Here is a 25,990-nt window from a genome sequence, read left to right as displayed (position 1 = left end):
AAATATTAAGATATTCTATTTTTTGCATGAGCAAAAGGTTATTTATGCAAATAGGGAAAATTAATCTCTCTCATATCCCCAATATTAGGAATTGGGGTTTTTTATTTTACTTCTAAAGGCAAGACAAGTTTATGGATGAACTATCTGGTAGTACAGTTACTACAATCTTGAGTACCCTGTCTCAATACAGGAGAGTCTATAAGTATTTCACAAATGCAATTAGATGCATTTTGAAAGGTAGTTGTCAAGTGTCAACAAATGATTACAACATTTCTAAATGTCAGTGATTTTGAAACTTTGTTGTTTCCATAGGAACAATCTGAATACTATGAAAAATTTTTAGGCAAAATATCTGAGAAGCCTTCAGTTCTGTGTTGACAGGTCATCTTCCCTTATTAGAAGACTACACACAAGAGTTTTGAATTAGCATAAGATGGACAAAACTAACCTTTGAATCCAGCAGAGATGACTTATTAATCTTAAGCCAAATGTTAATATCTAAAGAAATAAGACCTAATAAAAAAGGGTTGCAAGAATATTTCTATAAATGAAGCCATATCTTTTTCTACTTGCAAACCAATTTTACCTGAGCTTTAAAAAAACAGGTTGGAAACAAGTATGAAACATAGACTGTCAGTCCAAATGAAAACTAAAAATAAATAAATAAATAAATAAAATTATAAAATCATTAAAATTAATTATACTACCTTCATTTTAATTCATAATAGCATTCCAACTGTAATGTGGATTTTTATATCTATTAGCTGATTTGTAAATAAGTACTCGTATATATATGTGTGTATGTCTCTTTTCCAATATACAGAGATAATGGGAAATTCAGATGTGTAAATAATGATGTTAAGCACTGTGCCCACAGGTGCTGACTGTCTGATGGGAATATATTTATTTGTGATTGGAGCTTTTGATCTTAAATATCGTGGAGAATACAACAAGCACGCTCAGTTGTGGATGGACAGTATTCACTGTCAATTGGTTGGATCGCTGGCTATTCTGTCTACAGAGGTGTCAGTCTTACTGTTGACATATCTGACTTTGGAAAAATACATCTGCATAGTTTATCCTTTTAGGTGTTTGAAGCCCAGAAAATGCAGGACAATTTCCATTTTGGTTCTTATCTGGATAATTGGGTTTGCTGTTGCTTTCATCCCACTGAGTAATAAGGAATTTTTCAGGAACTACTATGGCACCAATGGTGTCTGTTTTCCTCTTCACTCAGAACAATCAGAAAGTTCAGGAAGTCAGATTTACTCTGTTGTCATTTTCTTAGGTAAGTTGCATTTCTTCTTTATATATGATTAGAGTTGCTAATTAACCTAGTTTTCAAACAAAAAAGATAGCTGTGATGTTCACACCTCCTTGGATTTAGAGGCTTCAGCAAACACTTAAAGACTATTCTACTCTATTAGATGGGTAATTATGTATCTTAAAATGCATGAAGGGCCGAAAAAATAGAAAGAAATTATAGACCATGAAGTTCCTGAATTAATAGATTTTTTTAGGGAAGTAGAGCAATAGTAAGATCAGAGGAGAACTCTGTAGTTTGGATCAGAAATAAATACCTGAGTGGAGGCAAAAATTCAATCTTGAGGTGAGGACTCAAATTTTCTGGCCACTTAATTCTGTGGGACTAGAGTTTAGATAAAATATTTTTCTTTATTACCTAGATTGCAAATAGGTGATGTAGAATTGCCATTATGCTGTTAAATTATAACAAATTTTAACTTTTAAACAGGTGTAAACTTGGCAGCTTTTATCATCATTGTGTTTTCCTATGGGAGTATGTTCTACAGTGTTCACCAAACAGCTATTATGGCTACTGAAATTCGGAATCATATTAAAAAAGAGATGATCCTTGCTAAACGTTTTTTCTTCATTGTATTTACTGATGCACTATGTTGGATACCTATTTTTATTTTGAAACTCCTTTCTTTACTTCAAGTAGAAATACCAGGTATGTCCTTTCTTTTGTGAGGCTGTTTCAACTGTGCCTGTGTGAAGTGTTGCGTCTACTTCAGAAGAATTTAATAAAATGAACTATAGTACTATATAACTTCATGTTTTTAATGTATATATACACAGAATCTAATGGACTATATAGTTTTACTATTTAATTGAACTATATTACTATAATCATCGAAGATTAGCCACCTATGAGTCAGATAAAAAACTTCAAAATTCAAATCATTCAAGTCTGTCTCCATATAATATCTATAAAATGTACAAAATGTATTTGAAAACCAAGGCTGAGTTGTATCGACTTTTCTCATCTTATGACTTTTGCTGGTTCTGTTGCCTAAATATGGCCCAGGACATTATAATGTTTCCTACCTTGATTTAACTATGTAACTCTTACTTTGAAATAACTGTATTTTACAAACTGGTAATTATAGCTCAGAACATTGAGTTCTATAAAGCTCTGTCTACCTTCTTCATGCTGTGAATATATTCCCACGTAAAAATAGCATAACCTAAAAGATTAAAAATTGCATCTTATTTTTTCCTTCTCTTTGCAATACCAGTACATGCCAGAAAAACAGCCTCTTTGTGGGGGGTTTGTAAACCCTGTTAGAACACGTAAGCATGAACATGTGAGCAATCAGCAATAGCAGACCAAGAGGGTTGGGAGTTGCCTATTCAAAGTTTTGACTTCTGTTTCAATTATCTTGAATTTATGCTGATTATGTCAAATATTCAGTTATTTTAATCTTCTAGAATGCTTCTTTGTGAAATAATCAAACCACCTAAGATATTTGAAAGAAAATATTGTGAAAAGTAGAAGCAGAAGTATTCTGAGTCAAGAAATCTTGAAGAAATCTTAATGAATAGCGGGGTGATCCTGGGTTCAGTAAATTAATGTTCTGCAGTTCATAAAATTAAAGACATCACAGCTAGCTGTCTGAGTTTACAGAAGTTTCAAACTCTGTTTGATAGCATTTGTTTTACTTTGGGGATACACTGTGACAGCTTTAGAACTAAGCATCTGCTGTTTTCCAAAAGTGTAGCCAATGTGGTAGGCATGGACAGGAATGTATTGATATTGCAACAAAGTTGTAAAACTGGAGACGGGGATGGAGAGGGGTGTCACGGAGGGAATTATTTTTTTTTGTGCTTCTTGGAACAGTTCTATAATAGTTTTATAAATCAAACAATGCAATGGAGAGCACCCACTAACAATTTTTAGCACTTTAATCCTGTCCCTTCTCTGCCTGCTCCTTGGGTAACTTATCTCCCAAACAGTAAGGATGAGAAGAGGATGTTGTAAAAATGCAGACTGACTTAGGCAGATGGTGTGAACACAGAAATTCTTGCCAACAAAAAAAGAAGAAAATAAGGAGGATGTACACAATGCCCTTTCCAGGGGAAGGAAACAGGTAGTCCTGGTGCAGAAGAGAAAACCATGGAATGGTTTCTCCGATGGTTTATTCCATTCTCCGATGGAATACAGGGACTGGACGATTCTGTTTTGCAGGAGGATAGGACATCGGGGACCTCGTTAAGACTGCATGCCACTAATCATGTGAAGAGGATGGGGAACAGAGATCACAGGAAGAGATAGAGAACAAAGTAGAGACAAAAAGTTTTGGGGCAAGAAAATGGGCTCAGCCAGAACAATAAGTCTGCCAGGGTAAATAGGGAGCTATTGCACAGAAAAGTAAGAGGGATAAATAGAAATACTGTGAGAATAAAAAAATGTCAGGTTTTGCAGGGAGTCCTGGAAACAGAGGGAGGTAAGAGGGCAGTGAGAAGAAAAGTACCTGTTGTGAAAAGAGCTCAGCCCGGGAGCATGACCACCCCTCTCACCAGGAAGCTGTGCTGCAGAGGCATTAAGTGCTTGTGTTAATTAATGGGTACAAACTCTGGAATGCATATTACAGCTGCCTTTCTTTTTCCCTCCCTAAGGTACCATAACTTCTTGGGTGGTGATTTTTATACTGCCAATAAATAGTGCTTTGAATCCTCTTCTCTACACTTTGACTACACGACCTTTCAAAGAAATGATTCATCAGGTTTGGTACAATTACAGACAAAGAAGATCCAAAAGAGGTAAAGGCAGCCAGAAAATATATGGTCCATCATTCATTTGGGTAGAGATGTGGCCAATGCATGAAATCACGCCAAAGGTTACGAAGCCTGTGCTTTGTACAGACTCTTCTGATGCTTCAGTGACTACACAGTCAACAAGACTAAATTCATACACGTAAACACATTCTGAATCCTCACGGTGACATTGGTACTGTTAGCTTCATATCCGTGGGCTTACTCCTTTACAGCAATGAGGAAAAACGAGGGAGGTGTGACACTTGGGCTCGCGTGAACCACTGCGGCAAGAAGAGGGAGCAATATGTCTGGGTATAGGTAGAACTGACGCAACAATAATTTTACCATCTCACAGCAGTACCTGACATTTTGACAATTCATCCTAGATCAGAATGAGAAATCAGTTGTTCGGGAATTTTTTCTTCCAGAAGCCAGAAGTGTGGAAAAAAATTATTTTTCATTTAAAACATCTCATTCTGAAAACAGATTGTTTCAAAATTATCTGTTTCTAGGGAAGTGTGTGTGGGGAAAAGTTATTCTATTTTATTTTTTTTTTAATTCCCCATTTCAACAGCTGAATTTTTTTAAGAGTTAACCTATTTCCTCATTAAGAAATGTGTTTTCACCACAGAATTCTGGCTGGCTCTATTTAGGCTGCATCAACTCTCAAAAAGCTTTAGGGAGCAATAGGTTTATGAGAAATATTTCAATTTCCTAATTGGTCAGAGCCAAACAAGTGAAAATTGTATTCCTTCTATAATTTTACCAGCTATTTCACTCATGTAAAGACAATTATGAAGTTGTAATGATAGTTCTAATATAGTTTCCAGGTTGGACAAGACCTTGAGTAATCTGGTCTAGTGGGAGGTGTCCCTGCCCAGGGCAGGGAGCGGCTGGGACTAGATGATCTTTATGATTCTAATTCAGGCAGAACCAGGCAAAGAAAATACTAAAATTGAGGGGTTTTTCTCAAGTGAGTGTCCCCCAGCTACAGCTGGTGGAAGTTTCTACCTTCAGAAGAGTATCTGTTCCTGGAAAGACTGGACTGAGTATCCCAGCATCTTGATGCTGCTCTTTTCCTCACTTTTCTTAATGGGCTACCATAAGTAGCTCAGCACAGCTTGCAGACTTCAACAAATTCCTGTCTTAAGATATCTCTCTCTGTACATGGAAGACAACCAAATAGAAAACTATTAGTCTTAACAGGTGTCATGACATCTACATTTAATCAACTTGTGCATCTGACTGAATGTATTATAGTTAAAATTTCAAGACCACAGCCATTCAGCAGTTTTTGGAGCATTATTTTTTCCCAGAATTACAAGGGTAAAAAAAAAAAAAAACCAAAAAAAACTTATCCCATCTGAAACAGTCCCCTAGAGGCAGTTCCTTCACCTATTCTTACTGAAGAGAATCTTTTCCATTATGAATTATTACAACTTCCCTTCTTCTTTCAGTATCGTACTCAGTCTGATGGCCTAGAAGCCCACAAAGGTAAAAGAAATGCTTTTTTTGCATTGATGATTTGAAACTATTTAAAATTAAGTTAAAAGATATTTCCAATGTTTGCACTTAACTTCTTAACAGTATAAGAAGTAGAATTTTGAAAAAGTGTGACTCACACTTCAACTGCTTACAGAACTTTGGATTATTTTGAAATTGAAGATTGTTAAACATCTTGTTTCCACTACTGTATGTTTTATTGAAATAAAATATTATCTGCTGAACAAAATGACTTCTTTTCCAAGCTGTTTAGCAACATTTTGGGTTCTGGGGTTAGAAACTGCTAAGTGAAATCCTGCCACGTGGATTGCCTTTAATGAGAGCAATTATAACTCGATTCAATAAACCTTTCACGCTCTGAGGGGTCAAGCCCTCTCAAGGACTGTAACTGCCTTTGATGAGACATGCAAGGATCCCTGTCCTTACCACTAGTTGTTTTTCACTTAACTTGATTATAGTTATAGTCAATGTCACCTTTGTTTCTATCAGTAACAGAAGACTAGTCAATACTTCAGAATTTTTGTAACATCTTTATTGTTTTGATAAGTAAACTACAGTTGGTCTTTCTAAGACTCCTACCAGTAAAAATAAAGCCAACTAATAAATCATGGTAGAGTCATGTTATCCTGCAGCCTGCCCTTGTATTTCAGCATTACTTTTTTTCACAGTGCTCTGTGTGGCACAGGAGTTTCAGTTACAGATTAGTGTTCTTTCAGACCAAAAGGTTCTGATAACAGTAAGGTCTAGACTAACAAACTAGAAACTGCTTAAGGCAAAGATAAAAAAATAGGACCAAATACTGAAAAAGCTCTGAGGTGCTTCCTGTCGCAGATTCTTTTCTAACTGATGGAAGCTTTTCCTTACAGTTCAAAGTAATCCATCCTGTCAGTAAACAATGCTGTCAAACTTTTACCACGCAGAGATATATGGTCCATCATAAGGCACTTTATTACAACAAAAGATAATGTAAAATAGTTTGCAATAATAAAACTTCTTGCAAAAAATCTGCAGTTTTATAGACATACATTGCAATACTGCTAAAAATAGTAAGGTCTGGGATATAGGATTTTTCTAAAGCTCACAAATAAGCCAAAACTTGCCATATTATCCATTACTCAACATGAAGAAAAAGTGTGCATAGAAAAAATGAAGTGAGTTCAAGTCTCTCTGAAGTTGGCAAGGTTTCTGCTGGTGACAGCTCTAAAAAGGAGGGCTGACAATACTTCCTCACAGGACATCACTTCCCCACAAATAATGAGTTCTGAATGTACCACACATACTAACTTTCTATCTACCACGTTAGCATAAGGAAAAAAAAAAAAAAAAAGGCGGGAGAGTATGAAATCGCTTGAGCTGCACCGAGGAGTCTAGAAGTCAAAACTTATTCTCGAAACAAAGATTTTTTTACATAAAACATCCACGCGAATCGTCAAGTATTTCTAAAAAATATCCGGGCTCACGGGGAGCTGCTGAGGGCAAACAAAACTCGGCGTGAATTCCCTAAAGAAGGCGGTTTGAAAGGAACCCCGCTGCAGTCGGACACGAGCGGGCGGCTCGGCGTGACCCGGCGGGGCTGGGTCAGCCTCAGCCTCACCCGCTGGGCTTCAGGGACTCGTACCCCTCCCGCAGCAGGTCCCGCCACGTCCTTAGGAACCGGGCGTTCTCCGAGCACTTGGTGGCCAGCCCCTCCACCTGGGCCGACACGGCCGAAGTCGCCTCCAGGATTTTCGCCAGCGAGAAGGCGGCCTGGAGGAAGGGCAGAGAGGTTCGGGGTCGCCGGCGCCCGGCAACAGCCCCACCGGGACCCCCGGCGCCCTCCCCAGGGGACCCGCGCCGCCACTCACGTCGCCGATCTGCATCTCCACCTCCTCCAGAAGCTCCCGCGTGTCGCCGCCGGGCAGCTCCGGCGGCCCCGACCCCGCGCTCCCACCGCGGACCATCTGGGACTCGGCGCCGGGTGCTCCTTCGGGCACCGCCGCGGGTGAAGGCAGCGCCGCCTCGGCCATGTCCCGCTCGCCGCTCCTGCACCGCCAGCCCCCCGCCGGCCGCGCCTCCCGCCCGAGCACCGCCCCCTGCACTCCCACTCCCTGCGAGCGCCTCCCGCGCCAATGCCCCGGGAGCGGGTCGGCCCGCCCGGCTCCCTGAGCGGCGCCCTAGGAGCCCTGGGAGCCGTAGTCCTGCGGCAGGAGGGGGCGGGGCCGCGGCCGGGCGCGCAGGCGCAGCAGGGCGGAGGCCGGCACGGGGTGCGCGCAGGGCGGTCGCGGGAGGCGGAGGGAGCCCCGGGTTCGCTGCGATGCCGCTCTATCGCTGCCCGTCCGCCGGCCGAGGTAACGCGCCGGGCCGCGCCGGGGACGGCTGGACGCCCGGACGCCCGGACGCCCGGGGGCCGGGGCGGGGCTGGGGCTGGGGCTGGGCTGGGGTGACCGCCCGGCGGGGCGGGTGGGGCCGGTGGCTGGCGCGGCGCCGAGGAGGGCAAAGGTCGCGGCTGGGTCTCGCCCGGGTGTCCAGGCAGACGCGGGGCTGGAGCGGGGCCGGCGGGCGCGGGGTCCCAGGGGCTCGCTCTGCCTGGGGCCTCTGTTCTTCCGCAGGCACTCCCGGGGCGGGAGGAGAGGACAGGGATGTGCGTGAGCGCTGCCCGCGCCTGGGCTGTGCGGTAGTGGCGTGCTTTATTTACCTGCAGCGCGGTGCGTGAAGCGATCTGCGGAATTTTTTTTGAGCGGTACTGGGTGTTAACCTGTTTTAAAGGGTAAAGTAAAGCAATGGAACGCATGCCCTTACTGAGGAAAGAGTTGTGGAAACGGCATCCAGACAGGTGCTGTGAAAGAGCTGTGGAAGAGCGGAGTTTTTCCTTGGGGATCGCTTGGCTCGTGCAGGCATTTCCCATCACGTTCCAAGGCCGGGAGCTCCTAGTAGCGCTGTGGCGCAGGCTCAGGTCTCTCACGGGGGAAGAATCTGACCGTCCAGCGTTTGAACCTATCTTTGTAATTATCAGACATGTTCTGAGCCGGGTTTCACTTCTTTTGCATATGTGTGGAATAAGTGATTTTTTTTTAATATACTATGTGATTCTTAGTAGCATCAGTTCTGCTCAAATAAAAATATCTCAAAAGTTAAGTTTCACGTTTTAATGTATATGTATAGGTGTATTTGTTATCATGCTTATAAAATACTTGTTCTCAGATCCTGCTTGGTTGCAGGTAAAGGATAAATAAGAATAGATAGCTTTTATGTTATGTTGGTTACAGAATCGCTGTTAAGAAACCAACATGGATAATACCTCCTACTTTGCATATAGAGACCTGTATGCTGACTGTCACTGGGCAGTTATAACATGGGATGTTTATGTTGGCCTTGCCAACCACCATTCTCAATAAAATATTTACGTCATAGAACGTACATTTTACTTGTGTAGTTTTGCAGAAATACTCTACTTTAAATGTGTATTCTTCTTCACCTCTGAAAATAGAGAAAGAGGATTCTTAAAGGAAGGAAAATGATCTGTCAAGGTGCATTAGTGCACAGACCTTTTAACTATAACTAGGTTTCATACTAACCGTACTAGGTTTTTTTAACTACAGATCACACAGATATATTTTTTTTCGTGAAAGAGGAAAATTACAACATGTAATAATCCTCTTAACAGAGTCTTCTTTTGATAATTTGAAGCTTTAATTTGGTCTGTTTTCTTACAAAGAAATTCTAATTTGTTCTTGCAACAATTAATGTTTCTGCAGCAAAGGTAAAGATTACTTGTATCTGCTGTTCCTAATTTTGGCTAAAGCATACTTGGGTTTAAGTCTGTGCTTTTATTGTAGAGCATGACATTTACTTTAGATGAACTGTCTTGTACTAGTAGCCCAGACTGTGTGTCTCAGCATGTGTTGAGATGTCAGAAGAGCTAACTTTCACGTCCTGTCTCTACAGTTGTTTGGTCACTTTTGATGAAGTCTGAAAGAAATCTTTTGAAGTTCAAAATTAAATAGGAAAATAAAATGTGTTTCACCTTTGTACACACATGTTGTCCTACATCAGCTGTGTATGACTGGCCAGTGTATTGAGTGATACTATGTGAAGAATGCTTAAAGGGGAAGCTCTTTCATTATTTTTTCCCTGATATAAAATTATACAGCATACTCCTAATTTAAAAATGAAAATTAAAAAATCCATGTTTATGGTTCCTCATCTTCGTATCACCTGGTAATCTTTGGGAAGGGGAAGCTGTCATATTTGTTGTGCCACTTGCGTCCTTGAAAATTTTAAAAATTTGGAAAAAATGATTTGACAAATTTGTTCCTTGGTTTTGCAGCACATCAGTGCTTTCGTGCTCTTAAGCTGATAAAGAAAGACTGCCTTCCATCACCACGTGTCTCAAGATGTGCATCTACTGCCTCTGTGCCTCGCATAACTACGCACTACACAATTCATCCTCGGGACAAAGACAAACGATGGGAAGGTAAGTGAAAAATTGCGTTCTTTAAAAGCTTCATCATTATTATTATTATTATTATTATTATTATTATTATTATTATTGCTCAGTTTTAAAGGCACTGAAATGTGTTGCTGTTTTTTTCTTTTTATGGAAATTCTGTACTCTTAAATACAGCACTGATATTTCAAATGAAATTTTTGGTTGCTATCTCAAAATTGGTGTCCTTAGTGCTATAAAACAGGATCAGATTAAACTTTATGTTTGTTTTCATAAAATATACAAGCAGCTTTTGGTTTAGTGATTATCAGAAGATTTAATTCTGTTCAGTATGTATCTGCTAGGTTTTTTTCCGTTGTTCTTACCATGAGAGTTTAGGTTTAGTGAGAGAGAAGTTGGAAGTAATTGGAGATTGGTTTATGTTATTATCATTTTTTTTCTATTGAAGGGGTAAACATGGAAAGATTTGCAGAGGAAGCTGATGTTGTCATTGTTGGAGGAGGCCCTGCAGGCCTTTCTGCAGCTATTCGACTCAAACAGTTGGCTGCTGAGCATAGCAAAGAAATACGTGTTTGTCTAGTGGAAAAGGCTTCTCAGATTGGTGCCCATACATTGTCTGGTGCCTGTCTTGAGCCAAGGTCCTTAGAAGAACTCTTTCCAGACTGGAAGGAGCGAGGGGTATGTATGAGCACATAAACACTGAAATTAATTTCTAGCTTGTAATGAACTCCATACCTGACTCATTCTGTTATGACTTAGTACCTGGTACAATTAGTAATTAGTACCATTATAAAATACATTGATCTAACAAAACAAAAAACTGCTGCCTTCATTTTAGTCTGTTTCCTCTAGTTTGACAATGCTAGAAGTTTTATGTCTATACAGATATGCTGTGGCTTTTGCTCTTTTCTCTAGTAGTCTTACTGCATATATACAATATGTCTTGTGCATCCTAGGGTGACCTGCACTTTCTGCCTTTGAGCAGAATCCAGCTCCTGTGCACAAGCAGGAAGGAAGATATTCGGTTCTTACCGGTGACAGACTTGTTGCTTCTGTACAATAGTTCTTCATGGAAATGGGACACAGTACACTGACTTCTGTGCAGACACTGTGGTGTAATGAAGGCCTAAGATGATTTTAGGAGGGAGGATAGCAGAAAATAAGCTGCCGTCTCTACCAGAACAGCCATCTGAGTTGCAGCCAACTGCCTGCTATCACCTGGGAGCTGCAAGAAGTTAGACATCAACTAGTTGTTTTGTCTTACTGTGGTAAATAAGCAGGTTGAGCCGTGTTCTTTAGAGAGGTCTAGAATATTGAGTGTTGATTCTTTCCTGATGACTGCCTCATTAAGTACTTTGTCTTCTCTCTTGTGGTACCTTCCTATAGAAGTGCTGTACTTAACCTGTACTTGTCTACCAGTTCAATTGTTTGATTTTGTTTGTTGTTGTTTTTGTTGAATTGGCTAGAAAAACATAACTCTCTTCTTTTTCTATTTCATTTTTTTGTAGGCTCCACTTAAAACTCCTGTAACTGAAGACAAGTTTGGAATTTTAACAGAGACATCTAGAATTCCGGTGCCAATTCTTCCAGGTAAAGTTTAGCAAGGGAGTAGAGAGTCAGCTTTCTTCGTGTCTTTTTCAACTTTTCCATGAATCAATAGTACAGAAAGTGTATGTAGAATGTAATAGCTTTCAGGGTTACAGTCTATGTAGATGATGGCTGTGATAACACATGACATTACTTGGAAGATAGTAGCTGTAGAAGATGTGATGTCTGATGTATACAGCATCAGTTATTTTGCCTGGTGTCCTATGTTTTATGTGTGTGTGTCTTTTTTTGCCTAGGACTTCCGATGGTTAATCATGGAAATTACATAGTACGTCTGGGCCACTTTGTGAGTTGGCTAGGTGAACAAGCAGAAGCTTTGGGTGTTGAGATATATCCAGGCTATGCAGCAGCTGAGGTACTCATGACATCAGTGTGCGTATATGAAAAGTGGCTTTGAAACCCCCTTCAGAGCAGTCACAATCATTTGTACATGCAGAACATTTCTTTTTAACAGATATATATTATGAAAACCATGTTTCAGTGTCTAGATTCCCTGGTTCAGATCCAGCAAAGTGCAAGTGGGTCGTACACTATGTGAATAAATACATAATCTTCATGTTTGACCATTAAAGTCAGAGTGCTTAGAAGTTCTGCATTAGAACTTTTAATGAATGGATTAAAATGGCAGATCATTAAAATGGTTTTTGTTTTAAATATTTCCAAAGGTTCTTTTCCATGAAGATGGTAGCGTGAAAGGGATAGCAACTAATGACGTAGGCATTCAGAAGGATGGAGCACCTAAAGTGAGTATCTATCTTCCCCATACCTAGGGGTTTATTTATGGAAATTGTGATATATCTGCTTGTACTGCCATCAGTAGTCTTGCTGCAGTATAAGAAAAAGTGTAAAACTCAGTACCTGTCTTCTTTCTCTGTATTTAACTGGACTGATTACTTGTGAAAGTTCTGGTTTCGGAATGTTGTAAAATTCTTCTGAAATTAGTAGAAGAAGCTTTTGCAGAAAGGGTGACTCGAAGGAAATATTGTAAGGGTGTTTTGGCATATGTGAAATCAGGAAACAAAAGGAAAGAACTCCAGGAACTCCTAGAAAAAAGGTGCAAAGGTGAAATAGAAAGCTGTAGTCCAGCTGGTAACTAGCAATGTGTAAGAGAGTGTGCTTCTGGCTGACTTGGTTTCTTTGATATTTACAACTGCAGTCGCATTTGTTGACAGTCTGTCTGCCTAGTTAGGGGAAGGTGCACATTGAACCTTTATACCTTTTTGCTAGTTCATGTTTCTGCATCCAGAAGGTGACTCCCTGCCCTAAGTATCAGATTTGGACTGATTTTGTTTTTAATTTTTTTTTAGTGGAATCCAGGATGTGCCCAAAGTGTGTTGCTTCCCTGTGTAATATGTAGGGAGAATTTGTCGCATCAGAATAACTCAGAACAACTTTCACATAAAGTTATTTGACTGCAGAAATTAGGAGTACAAGTTTTTTCTTAAGATTTACCTTCTTTTACAAGGTTTCTGTCTAGTTACATGAATTTCAAAGAGTTATTCACATTCACATAAAGTGTGGGCTATTTTTCCCATTTAATTCAGGGCATGAGAAGAAAAGACTCATTCTTGTTTTGAGAGAATATAGCCAAGGGAAGAGGAAGTGGTGACAGGGAAAAGTAAGTTATTTTTCCAGTGTAATATTGTCCATCTGCTGTAGGGAACAGACATGCTCTTATTTTCCAGTGCACATTTTTTCCAGTAGGGGGCGCAAGTAAAGCGTACAGCTCACTGCGGGAATAAAGATTTTTTGGGAGTTTGGGTTTGTTTTAAAATGGGAAGGAACGATTTTAGTTATATTTTTTTAACGTTCTCAAAACATAGTTTTTTCTGGAAGAATGTGGCTATTAACTTCTTTAATAGAATAATTAGTGTGCCACTACTGCAGCTTTTTGAGTATTCAAGTGTTTTCACTGTCAGTTAGGTCAGCTGATACTAGCTTCAGTGCATAAAGGTTCAGGTAAATAGATGGAGTTTTGTAACCTTCAAGGCAAGAGTATCTTCAGTGAGTTTATAGAGAGCCTAATCAAATAGACTGTGGTTAATGAATAGAGTTCCACCTTGCAGTCAGCACCAACCAAACAAAAATTACAGTGGGAAAACATTGATTGTAAAAAGTTGCACATTGATTCTTATGTAGATACTGGAGAAGGACATTAATTGTGAAATACAACTCTGTCACATTACTGAAACATTTCAAATTCATTAGTTTCTGATATTTACAATGTCGACATTTGTAGTTGATTTATTTTATGTAAATCTGCTTTAAAATGAACAGTATATAGTATTTTGTAAGATTAATTCATGTTCAGGTTCAAAGAATACAAAAAATATGGCAAAGTCTTGTGACTGTTGTTTAAAGGTAATTCCCAACTAGAGGGAAGATTTTTATTTGCCAATCTTCTTCAGAGGTTTCCAACCAGTAAGTTACAAGCAAGTGAGAGACAACTCAAAACCAAGCAGTAAGCTTCTCCTGGACCTATGCTGTCTTACCTTGAGATGGTTTAGACGGTTCTGTGGGGTACTGCTGGATACCTTCGTCCAAAACTCTTTCCACTGTATTTTTTAACATTAAACTTTCTGACTGAAATCAAGCTTTTTTCTTCATAAAAAATTTGTATAAAGAGATTAGGTATATTTACAGTCTTGTCTCCTTACATTGCAAATATAATGGGCGATGCAGATTTTTCAGATGTGGAAGTTCTGTCTAGTCTCTATCATATGTGTGGGGACACACACAGTGTTTTATTGTAATGTGACTTTATGAGCAAAAATTAAAGTGTGAAGTTATGGGAACAGTTTGTTTGTTCCGTCAGGGTTCCTTTGCACCCTATGAATGAGCAGATGTAATATAAGTATCCTCCAATCTGGAAAAGATTCTCTTTTTCAGTGACTAATGGCTGTTCACTGCAGTGCTGCTTTACTGCAGTCCCCTTGCATGACTTGCCAGGAGTGCATCGTGGAAAAAACAGCTGGACTAGAGCCATGATTTGCAATGGTTTGTAGATTCAGAGCTATGCCATGAAGTAGTGTAAAATCACTTCATTGCTCTCCATTTTCTTGCTCTGAATTTGATGTGGCACTGATGTAACTGCTGATGAAATGCTGTACTTTTTGCAGGCTACCTTTGAAAGAGGCTTGGAACTCCATGCTAAAGTCACAGTCTTTGCTGAAGGTTGTCATGGACATCTAGCCAAACAGATGTACAAAAAATACAATCTAAGGGAAAAATGTCAACCCCAGAGCTATGGCATTGGACTGAAAGAGGTATCACTTGCATAATTTTAACAAATAAGGAAAATACTGTGAAGATTTAAGGTAGCTTCTGTTTGCTTTCAAGCTAATTTGTGTAAGACATAAGAATTAAAAATTTTTCTTTCAAAAAAAATCCTTTTCTTGGGCTTATTAAATTAGGATAGGGATGAGGTTTCCTTTTGAAAATATTCTATACACTGGAAATATCACTCATGAAAAACAGCTGTATTATTGCAGAATATGTTCAGAGTTTGACTATAACATATTTTTTATTACTTTAAGTATGTGCTTACAGCTACAAAATGTTTTTTAAATCATTAGTTTATGCTTCTGTAGAGAATAACCACTCTGTAAATGTATGACATAATCTTAGTTACAGTTTTTAATACTGAAGTTGTTCTTAAAGCAGGGTTTTCCTGTGGAGTTCTCTTGCTTCCATATGAGACTGTCTGCTTTAGCAAATGGGGCAGTCCAATAGGAATGGATCTGTAAAGTGAAATAGTTGATGAGCTGACATCTGTACTATGCACATCTCAGGTTTATTTTTACTTTGGACTAGCTGTGATCTTGTCCCATGGACTGAGTACCCTTTCTTCACTGGAATACTCTAGGTGGGCTTTTGGGACCCTGTCATACAATTTAGTTCCATGTGAAAGGAATCCAGTTCACGCCTTCCATGGTTGCTCTGCAATGTGAACAAAAGTGCAGTAAGTGGGAGGAAACAGAAGTCCCACTCCAAAATGTGCTCCTTAATCTAAACTGCAGCATTAATGTAGGTGCATCCTCCATGCTTGAGCTGATCTTACAGTGCTCAGCTGCCCTTCTGCCATTAGACTCTGCCTGGCACAGAACTCCATGGTGAAGAGACATTTTGTGAAATGAGCAGAAAATTGACTCACGAATGGAAACATGAAAATGCTTCTGTGAGTTCACCATGGGTCAGTGGAGCACTGGAGATGTGTAGGAGAGAGCAGAGAGAGGACAATTTGTTTGACAGAAAATATTTAGATCAACTCAGGCATATTGTTAAGCACGACCTTGAAAAACTTGCAAGATAATTCATACAATCATACAAAAATACAACATTTTTAAAGAAAAGAAAGTCAATGTAAGCATTGCTTTCTGTAGCAGAAGGATCTGTCAAAGTCAGTGGTAAAAGGCATCTTGTGGTTGAATGAAAATTTTGGGTGTAGTACTGGAGTATGTCACATTTTCTAATATGCAACAATTCAAGCAAGAGAGGTATTGGGAAAATCTTAAATGGTAATCTAAAAAGGTATATTTATTACTTGATATTTTGCTGTATGCATTTATTTATATTATTGGTCATAGCAGTAAATAATTTTATTCTACATGTAATCGTGTGTTTGTCTTTTATTATTTATTGAAAGGCCATTACTTTGCAATCTAAAGTAATTTTTTGGTCATCTTCATTTCAGTTATGGACTATTGATGAAAAGAAATGGAAACCAGGAAGAGTAGAACATACTGTAGGCTGGCCTTTAGACAGACATACATATGGAGGATCCTTTCTTTATCACTTAAATGAGGGTGAACCTTTAGTTGCTCTTGGATTTGTGGTAAGTGAAGTTAGGTTTTTCATGCTTGCTTGTTGTTTGATCTTCATTTTTATGAAGTTTCTTTTCTCTGTTTTAATGTAAAAATGAAAACACAAGAATAGCAACAGAGCAAATTTAGTATTTTCTTAATCTTAAATGCACTTATACTCATATTAGGGAAGGTTTATTTGTCATATTAATTTGTCTTTAGTGTCTTTTATTAAGACCAACTAGAAAACTTATGAATAATTTTTTTTTGCAAACCAAGTAAATTTTTGTAAAGCCAAAACCAAATGACTAATCAAAGTTGTGCTCACAAAATTTTTGGAAGTTAGACAATCTCTAAATCACATGCACTTCATACAATTCCATTTCCCAATTCATGTGTCAGCCTCAGGTGCAACTCCACTTTATGAGAGAAGTATATAAAGTAGAAGCACTCTGCAGCTCCACAAGCAGCATCACTTCCATTTCTGAGCTCTTCACTTTGTTCATATTATTCTTATCCCCGTTGGCCTTGCTTTCTGCAGTTAAACTGTCTTTCTGAATTGGGCAGGCAGCTTCTTCCTTCTTATTGCCTCTTTCTCAGAAGTACTGAGATCACTAGAGACAGGCTGGTGTCATTCTGGCAGGCCAACTGATGCAACGAGCAATGGTTGGAAATATCACCTGCAGTCCTAAAAGAAACATTCACTATTTATCTTGTGCATGTGCTTCACACGCAGACATTTTAAGAGTCGAGTACTCAAAATGGACTTTTAGCAGCATGAGACTGAGCTGACACTTTGGTCTCTCTTAAGAGAGACCTTAAAATCCTTTCAGAAGGATTCCAGAGTGTGTGTGGGGTGAAAACAGTATTTTTGTCTAACCATTTTGTAAAAAATATTGAAAAAAAGTCCTGTTTGTTGCTGAATCGTGATATATATATCATTAAATGTATCATTATATATTTTGTTATTTGTCTCAAGTAAAGCTCACTGGAACCTCAAAAGAGAAAAATTCGACAACAGAAGTCCTTTTAAGAGTATATTAAAAATGGGAAATGCAGAGTATATCTGGGCAAATTCTCAAATGCATAGGATAAGAATTCTGGGCATCCAGCCAGTTGGCAAAGTCCTTTTTCTCCAATTTTCTGCTTTCATCATTGCTCCTCTATGCTTTATTACAATGGCTTACCTAATTGGAAATTATAATTGACTACTAAACAGTGCGAAGAACTGTTTAAAATAAATGAGCACAAGGACATAATGATCAAAAAATAATTGTTTACCTCTCCTTCCATCTTTTTTAGAGCAGAGGTATGAAACACAACTTTAAAACAAGTTTTCTTGCTTATCCCACCTACTAAACCATGCTTAATTTAATTTGTTTTATTTCAAAGACAGGTGAAAGGTGGCTACAATGCAATTAAGTTTTTTATTTCTAGATGGAGCTGAGAGCAGCAAATTTTCAGATCTGCTTCTGCTGTATTGTTAATAGAATGTATTTCTGGCAGCATTTTCTTTAAATAGGAAGATTCTGAGATTGGTTTAATATAAAATAAAGACTTGACGTGGTAATATGCGATTGTTCTTCTTTAAGTTTTATATTTCTTTTTCATTAATGTTGCACTTTTTCCTTTTTCTTTTAAGGTTGGTTTAGATTATCAAAATCCCTATTTGAATCCATTTAGGGAATTTCAGAGGTGGAAGCACCATCCTAGTGTACAGCCTACTTTGGAGGGCGGAACAAGGATTGCCTATGGTGCCAGAGCACTAAATGAAGGTGGTTTCCAGGTAATATTTTCATGAGGTTTTTAACTTTGAGTTCTCTGTAGCCATGTATTTAGTGCTGTAGATTTGGTTTCCATGCTGTGCCAAAAGTTTTTCTGGACAGAAAAGCCTTGTTATCTTGTTGGGTACTGGCTGCTGAGATTTGCTAGACTTGGGCTCTGTCATACTGAAAATCATCTGACATAGTCATTTACTTTATAAGTGAAACAGAATCATAAAATCATTTAGGTTGGAAAAGACTATTTACATAATCAAGTCCAACCATTAACCCAGTACTGCCAAGTCTCCAAGTGCCACATTTACACACCTTTTATGTGCGACCAGGGATGTTAACTCAACTGCTTCCCTGGACAGCCTGTGCCAGTGCTTGACAACCTTGCCTGTGAAGAAGTTTTCCCAAGACCTGCCCTGGCACAACTTGAGATCATTTCATCTCATCCTGTCACTTGTTACCTGGGAGAAGAGCACAACCCCCACCTGGCTACAACCTCCTTTCAGGTAGCTGTAGAGAGCAATAAGGTCCCCACTGAGCCTCCATTTTTCCAGGCTAAACAATTCCAGCTTCCTCAGCTGCTCCTCAGAGGACTTACTCTCCAGACCCTTCACCAGCTTTGTTGCCCTTCTCTGGACACACTCCAGCACCTCAATGTCTTTCTTGTAGTGAGGGGCCCAGAACTGGACACAGTACTTGAGGTGCGGCCTCACCAGTGTCAGGTACAGGAGAAGAATAACTTCCCTGGTCCTGCTGGCCACACTATTTCTGATAAGGGCCAGGATGACATTGAACTTCTTGGCCACCTGGTCACACTGCTGGCTCATGGTCAGCCATTGTCATCCAGCACCCTCAGGTCCTTTTCTGCTGGGCAGTTTTCCAGCCACTCTGCCCCAAGCCTGAGGTACTGCATGGGGTTATTTTAAACCAAGGACAGGATCCAGCACTTGGCCTCGTTGGTTCTCAATACAGTTGGCCTCAGTCTATCAATCCAGCCTGTCCCAATCCCTCTGCAGAGCCCTCCTGCCCTCCAACAGATCAACGCTCCCACTCAGTTTGGTGTCATCTGAGGACTGACTGGGGGAGCACTCAATCCCCTCGTCCAGGTCATTGATAAATGTATTAAACAGGGCTGGCCCCAGAACTGAGCCCTGGGGAACCCCACTAGTGACCAGCTGCCAGCTGGATTTAACTCCATTCACCACCACTCTTTGGGCCTGGCCATCCAGAAAATTTTTTACCCAGCAAAGAGTCTGCTAGTCCAAGCCATGAGCAGTCAGTGAAGTGGAATTTATATTGCAGTCAAGTGTGTTCAGCAGCAAAGACAGTACAGCCAATCTTCTGTTGTGCCTGAAACCTTGGGGAAGACAGGGTAGCACCACTCATCTCTTCTTCTTGTGGGTTTGGGGAGGCATGTCTTCCCTATTACTTAGCACAGCAGAGGGAACTTCTTTGCAGTGCTTGACCCTTAAGTCACTGATGGTGCTGAAATTGTAATGTAGTTAGTGAGGTGAATCTTTAACTCCTCAAGTACAGATACCTTGAGTATCTTTCATGGACAATTTTGAATTTCTGCTTTCTTGAGAGGTGGAATACTTTGTTCATTGTGTTCCGTTAAGGAGTCTAAAAGGTACAATTTTGAATAGGTATTCATCAAGACTTAAGGTCAGTTGAAATGGCTGGAACAGCTTGCAGAAAAAAATAATCTAGTTTATATTTAACAGTTTTAAATTTCAACCTATTAGCTTTTCATGTGGGAATCTTGGAACACAGGACATGGCTCTGTGTCATGTGCTCCCAGATCCATCTTCTAGATGCTTCTTTCAACCTGGAGCTTAAAACTGAGTGTTCATGATCTGCACCTTGTGTGTGGGTACATTTCACTCTGCTCTCTACTTTGTCTTTCCTTTTTGAACCTTTTTTTCTTAGTATAAATATAATTTCATGTAGTTTTTGCGATACAAGTGGAATTTCAGCAGCAGTGTAACTCTTGTCACAGTCATGTGGAGTTAGGCTTTGACCCCAGTGTGCATACCTACTAGTGATCATGTGGGTTCATGAAGCAACTTCTTAATTACATGTGATACACATTTAGTAAATCTGAGGGTTGATTTTGTGCACTCTCTAGTAGAAATATGTCATACCACGTTGCAACACAGCTGTGTTACTGGTTTATTTCAGAAACCATTGTCCCTCCATTATTAACACATATACAATACAAAATACCAACATGTTTTAATATACACTTTTATGCAAGAGGAGCTTCTTTTTCCACCCTGTGCAGTGGTTTCTGTATCATAGATAATCATTGAATTTCTGGCTTTGGTGAAGTAGCCAGATTGCGACTTCAGTTGCATCCTTATACTGCTCAAAACATATGGCTAGAAGAACATAGTATTTTTTAAGTCACTTACAGACATTGTTTGTGCTAAGTTACACAGTCAATAGGATTACAGTTCTTGTGCATCTCTGCCTAATCTTTGGACTTCTTTGCTAGACTTAAACCAACACCCTTACTTTGTGTTTTTCCTAATATAAAAACATGTTTTGTTTTGTTGTGTTTTGGGTTTTTTCTTTATTTTCTGTAGATAGATTTGTCTAGTTAATCATGCAGTCATGTTTTTAAAAGACTTAATACATGCCTTCAGTAAAAAGAAGCTTTATTGATGATTCATTTACGAAGAGTTTCAAGATTAGCTCTTCTTTTGCATGTGTTGTCTCAATTAATAACTGTAGCAGTCTGACTCATTTGCATCACTGTAGTCCAGGAATATTTTCTTATGTAAGTCATCCTGTAGCTCCAGTTTTTTGAATTTGGTAACAGTATTGCATCAAATAGGTGTTTAGAATTGCCATCAATCTCAGCCTTTTTTTGTCTGTTATAGATAACCTTATGACCATGTTCTTCAGTCTTTAACAGAGAGCGAGCGAGAGCACGCTAGTGCACGCTCTTGGATGTGTTTTGGGATATGTGGAAGGAGGGAACAGAGTTTAGTAGTCTACACCTACATAGCTGCTATTTCTTACGTTTATTAAAATTGCACCCTCTGTTTTGTCTCCATTTTATCAAAAACTTTGGAAAGGTTTAAGAGTTTTGTGAAAAAAACCAGAAAGTGTTGCTGTTGGTTGAGCAGTGTATGTTATGAATATCAGGGGGGAAAAAAACCTTCATTTTGATAACCCATTCAAATGTCAAATATTAGACTCACTTAACAGATTTTAAGCCCTGAGCTGAGCTCAGGGGAGGAAGAACGTGAGGTTTCCTGTCTGCTGGAAGGACTGACTGTAGGGAGCATGTGTCTCCCTGCCTTCCTCCAAACCAGCCTTGTTTGGTGTCTGTATCTCAGGGGCAGGGAGGGCTTGTGCCATACTGGCACAATGTATTTCTTCAACTGGAAACAGGCACCAAGTGCCATAGTACTAATAATGAGAATTCCTAACAAAGTTGCAATATATACTAGCTTTTGCGTTATATGACAGATCTTCAATCTCATTTATTCTTTAACGGTATGTTGGTCACTGTGCATATTAAGTGAAACAGTAGTTGCAAAAGAAAAGTACTTGATCATCATCTTTTTATGCAGTTCAAAGAGTCAGTCAAGAAATCTTTCTATGCTTATGTCAGTGCTGCATTATTTTATCCTAATAGATATAACAGAGTGGCTGTTTTCTGTGAAAAGAGAGGACATCCTACATACTTAATCCCTTTGAAATACTATTATGTAGCTGAACTTAAAAATTCAGCTCCCAGAAAAGTTGTAATTTGTAATTGTATTTTCAGCCTAAATTACCTTTCCTATGAACCAGAGCACTAAGTCTGTGATTAAACAAACTGTGCAAAACACAGTCACAGCAATGAAATGCTGTGTAGTACAATGTTTTTTTAGAGACTCCTGTATGACTATTTAAAAGCAAGCAGTCCTGGGTGAATAGTAAGCAGGTAACAACGGAACAAGCAGAAGGAAACAAAATTTTTGTTTTGGGTTATCTTGAATTCTGAGGGATATGTTTTTTTGAACATTTTTCATTAAATAAAAGTACTTGTTTGGGGTCAAGTTATTTAGGCCATTACAAAATTAATTCTTTCAGGCAGTTTTAATAAAAGCAGGATGCTAGATTCATAAGCACTGCTCAGTACTAAAGACTTTGGAGGGAGGCTGTGTTCAAAACTTACCTTTAGTTTTGAAACTGAGGCTTTGATCACTGCTTTCTGCTAAAAAGTACTGCTATCAGTCCACGTTTTGAAGATGGTCCCTGTCTAAAATCTTAGTCTCATTGGATGAGGGTAACAATAACTACCTTGATATTAAGGTATTCCTTAATATAGGTGTATAACATAGTATATTAATAGTACAGACATGGTATTTGCAAATCATTTGACTGTCTTAGGTTTGTGAATTGACTGTACTCAATGACATTATGCTTACAGAATGGGAGTAAGATGATGATTTTACACCAAAATACATTTGTTGGCTGCTGAGCAACTTCTAAAATAAGGGGGAGGAGGACAGGCAGGGCATAGAACAAGAACATGCGGTTTCATAGAACAAGATTTGTGGAAAAAAGGCACTGTGAGGTAAGATGTGTACAACTTACTATGTGAAAATCGGGGAAACAAATGAGGTTTCTTTGTTTTGGTTTTTTTTTAAAAAGAATTCACTTGAAGTTGAAGGACAAAACAGTATCAGTGGGTGACATTACCCGAGTCTTGTTGCAGATAAAGCAGCTGGAGAGAGGATATAAGGAAAATGTCATTCTGTCACACTCAGTGCAGGTACAATGCCTGCATTCCTATATGCATACTATGCTAAAATTCCTTGATGAAGTGGAGTATCTCTGGTGTATGCTTAAATAGTGCACATGCAAGTCTGAAAATGTAAAAGACACTCAAGCCTTGTGCCATTTTAATTTCTAGAATGTTGTTTTCAATTTAAAAAACAAGAACAAACAAACCACCTTTCTTTCTGTTTTTAGTCAATACCCAAACTCACCTTCCCAGGTGGATTATTAATTGGTTGCAGTCCTGGACTCATGAATGTTCCTAAGATCAAAGGGACACATACTGCAATGAAAAGTGGCATGTTGGCTTCAGAAGCAATTTTTAGTCAATTAATCAATGAAAATCTCCAATCAAAGACAATAGGTAAGATCACTGTACTTTGAGTTGTAATTACCTTGCGTTCAATTAGAACTACCAACAGCTAACAGCAGTAACTCAGTGTGGCTAAGACGTGTGTTTAAAATATATCTATTGTTAATTTACTATTAATAATGTTAAATGATTTAAAAAAGAAAGAAATTAATACAGTTTTGCTCAGTTATTCTTAAGTACTTATCCTACTGTTTGCTAGAACAAAAATACACCTCTAAGTACCATCCGAAAAGCTTATGCTTCCTGTATAAGTAAACAAGAATAATATGTTTTGTTCCTACAAACGTTAAAAATTAGTGCTTTATGATTCAGAAAGTGTTACTGAAAGACTGTGGAGAGATAAAAAAAGGAACAGATTAAATGTAAGCAAAACAAGGTGAGATTTTTCAAATTTGCTCTTCGCTCTTGTTAAGATGCTTTTTTCATTCAGTCCTTTTTTCCTGTCTTTTAATCTTATCGTTGTCTCAGTTTGAGACTGTGTATTTCATTTTATACATAATGCAAGCACGTTGAAACAATCACCTGGTCCTGACCACCTTGTAGTGACTAGTTTAAACCTTGGTTGTACCCTTACATGTGTTAACAAAGACTGTACAGAGAGAGAATTAGAATTTCAGTAATTTTGGAGATGGACACTATAGCCAGGTGCCACACGATGATTATATTAGAAATCTCTTCTTTGTACTGATGCATTCAAACCTCATGAGCTTTCATCTCATTCAGCTGAAACATGCCATACACAGAAGGTATGCTGAACAATTAAAACTTCTGCTAGACAGGTTAAAATGCTTAGAATCCATCTGAAACTATCAACATTCTTGATGGGTAGTGTGCCAGTCTTGTGTGATTATGGACAGGTTTTATATGCTGTTTTCCACTTTTGTCAAGACTGGAATATTAATACTTGCTTCACTTGGCAGAGATAATGGGCTTTCTTCAGAGCCGTATGAGATGGGAAATACAGACTGAAGCATGTTTTTCATGTATAGACAAGGCTTAAAACTGGTTATTTAGAACATTTATTCCTATACAGTAGTAATGGAGAATAGTGAAGGGGAAGCTCTCAATTTTCATTTGAAGAAAAATTTTTTTCCAAGATAATTACATGACTTTTAACTACACTGCAGTAGATGTGTCAAGTGTCCAGTGTTGATTGTCGACTACAATCGAAGAGTTTGTAGTCAAATATATCTCATTAATGTGTTGATTACAAAGGGAGAAATAAAGTTTTCTAGCACTAGTTCATGCAGTGGGCCATAGGCATAGTTACTGAAATGGGAATGTTTGTGGTTGCAGAACTTCTAAGGAAGAAGATATTGAATCTGACATTAGAATTGCAAACCTGGCTTTAGATCACAGGTAAATGCTCCTGGTCAGTGCTCAGGGCGAGAGCTGTTTTTCCACAGAGGCACCAATGTAGCCACCTGGCTGATTATATTTTGTGGAGGTTTGAAGTAATTCAGTACTGCTTGTGGCTCATATAAGAGGCTTCTAAAAGGAGCAGTAGACCTGCCAACAAAACAGGTCTCTTCATGAGGCTGAAACATGTTGTCTAGTATACTCCTAGAATATGATTCTGAAATTCTCATTTTGCTGACTTGATTGCTAGCAGTTGCCTTTATTCAGAATTTATTTTTTTATTTCAAGGATAGTCTTGATGTACTGTAGGTACCTAACACGTAATGTACTGCCTTAGGACTTCATGTGCAAGAGTATGAGGAGAACCTGAAAAAGTCCTGGGTCTGGAAAGAGCTGTATGCGGTTAGAAACATCCGACCATCCTGCCATACCGTACTTGGTGTGTATGGAGGAATGATTTACACGGGTATATTTTACTGGTTACTGAGAGGAATGGAACCATGGACATTAAAACATCCAGGTAATTTCACTGAAGCTAATGCACATCTGGTCCAGTGGTGAGGCCTTGAAGTGCAGAAAAGAAACAGATTATAAGGCATTAAAGCAGACTTTGTCATATTACCTACCATATAATGTAAATTAAGACATTAAAACACTGCTTAGTATAACAGCCTTTTTCATGAGACAAAAAACTATACTATCTTTTATGAAGTACTTAATTCTGATGACAGGGAAAATAGCTTAGTAAAATTGTTCTTGAGTAACTGAAAATTACAGTAATTCTGTACTGAAATCTATTTATTAAAAATATATTTAGGACCAGATTTTGCTCAGCTCAAGCCAGCCAAAGATTGCACACCTATTGAATACCCAAAGCCTGATGGAAAAATCAGTTTTGATCTCCTGTCATCTGTGGCTTTAAGTGGTACAAACCATGAACATGACCAACCTGCACATTTAACTCTCAAAGATGACAGTGTCCCTGTGAGCAAGAATCTGGCTGTATTTGATGGACCGGAACAAAGATTTTGTCCAGCAGGTAGGTAACAAAAATGTCTCAGCTGTTTTTGCAAGATCAAAGACTAAGTACTTCAGGAAGAGTCCACGTGGCCTACTACTTCAAGCATTCTATCCCAATCCTCCTCCTAGAAGGGGGTTCAAGTGCAGGTTGTAAAGTATGTTAACAGTACTTTCATACTGAAATAACTATTAAACATGGAAGAAGGCAGTTGAATCACACTAGTAATATCCATCCCTCATTATACTTGCTGATAAGTACTAGAGCATACATGGAGGGGGAAACTGT

The 25,990-nt window shown here is 38.9% G+C and overlaps 2 protein-coding genes across 8 annotated transcripts in view; one reads left to right on the top strand and one right to left on the bottom strand.

Annotated features, from left to right (window-relative positions):
• Positions 1 to 25,990, top strand: part of LOC113997593 (electron transfer flavoprotein-ubiquinone oxidoreductase, mitochondrial) — a 68,541-nt gene that overhangs the window by 40,763 nt on the left and 1,788 nt on the right. For 5 of the 6 annotated variants that reach the window (XM_039381545.1, XM_027739583.2, XM_039381547.1 and 2 more), the window contains 14 exons: positions 878 to 1,288; positions 1,754 to 1,972; positions 3,922 to 4,065; positions 9,869 to 10,015; positions 10,437 to 10,666; positions 11,497 to 11,578; positions 11,833 to 11,951; positions 12,262 to 12,339; positions 14,716 to 14,862; positions 16,290 to 16,430; positions 18,041 to 18,184; positions 23,148 to 23,316; positions 25,022 to 25,204; positions 25,502 to 25,723. In XM_039381545.1, coding sequence (XP_039237479.1) covers positions 878 to 1,288; positions 1,754 to 1,972; positions 3,922 to 4,065; positions 9,869 to 10,015; positions 10,437 to 10,666; positions 11,497 to 11,578; positions 11,833 to 11,951; positions 12,262 to 12,339; positions 14,716 to 14,862; positions 16,290 to 16,430; positions 18,041 to 18,184; positions 23,148 to 23,316; positions 25,022 to 25,204; positions 25,502 to 25,723 — 2,436 coding nt within the window. Of the gene's footprint in view, positions 1 to 877; positions 1,289 to 1,753; positions 1,973 to 3,921; positions 4,066 to 7,787; positions 7,890 to 9,868; positions 10,016 to 10,436; positions 10,667 to 11,496; positions 11,579 to 11,832; positions 11,952 to 12,261; positions 12,340 to 14,715; positions 14,863 to 16,289; positions 16,431 to 18,040; positions 18,185 to 23,147; positions 23,317 to 25,021; positions 25,205 to 25,501; positions 25,724 to 25,990 lie in introns of those variants that run through there. The other variant, XM_027739584.2, reaches the window with a different exon arrangement.
• CUNH4orf46 (chromosome unknown C4orf46 homolog) lies at positions 5,135 to 7,838 on the bottom strand. Of its 2 annotated transcripts, XM_039381548.1 has the most exons (3): positions 7,407 to 7,838; positions 7,181 to 7,308; positions 5,135 to 5,220 (listed from the first exon to the last, which is right to left on the bottom strand). In XM_039381548.1, exons 1-3 carry the CDS (start codon positions 7,566 to 7,568, stop codon positions 5,190 to 5,192), a joined length of 321 nt encoding a protein of 106 aa, XP_039237482.1. In that variant the 5' UTR covers positions 7,569 to 7,838; the 3' UTR covers positions 5,135 to 5,189. The 2 variants fall into 2 exon arrangements, with proteins under 2 accessions (XP_039237482.1, XP_027595387.2); XM_027739586.2 differs by lacking the exon at positions 5,135 to 5,220 and having other exon boundaries at positions 6,073 to 7,308; positions 7,407 to 7,831.

Source organism: Pipra filicauda, unplaced genomic scaffold, assembly GCF_003945595.2.
Source record: "Pipra filicauda isolate LSUMZ 115617 unplaced genomic scaffold, ASM394559v2 scaffold22_size4397567_pilon, whole genome shotgun sequence".
Lineage (NCBI taxonomy): Eukaryota > Metazoa > Chordata > Aves > Passeriformes > Pipridae > Pipra > Pipra filicauda.
This window is presented reverse-complemented; position numbering and strand designations above follow the sequence as displayed.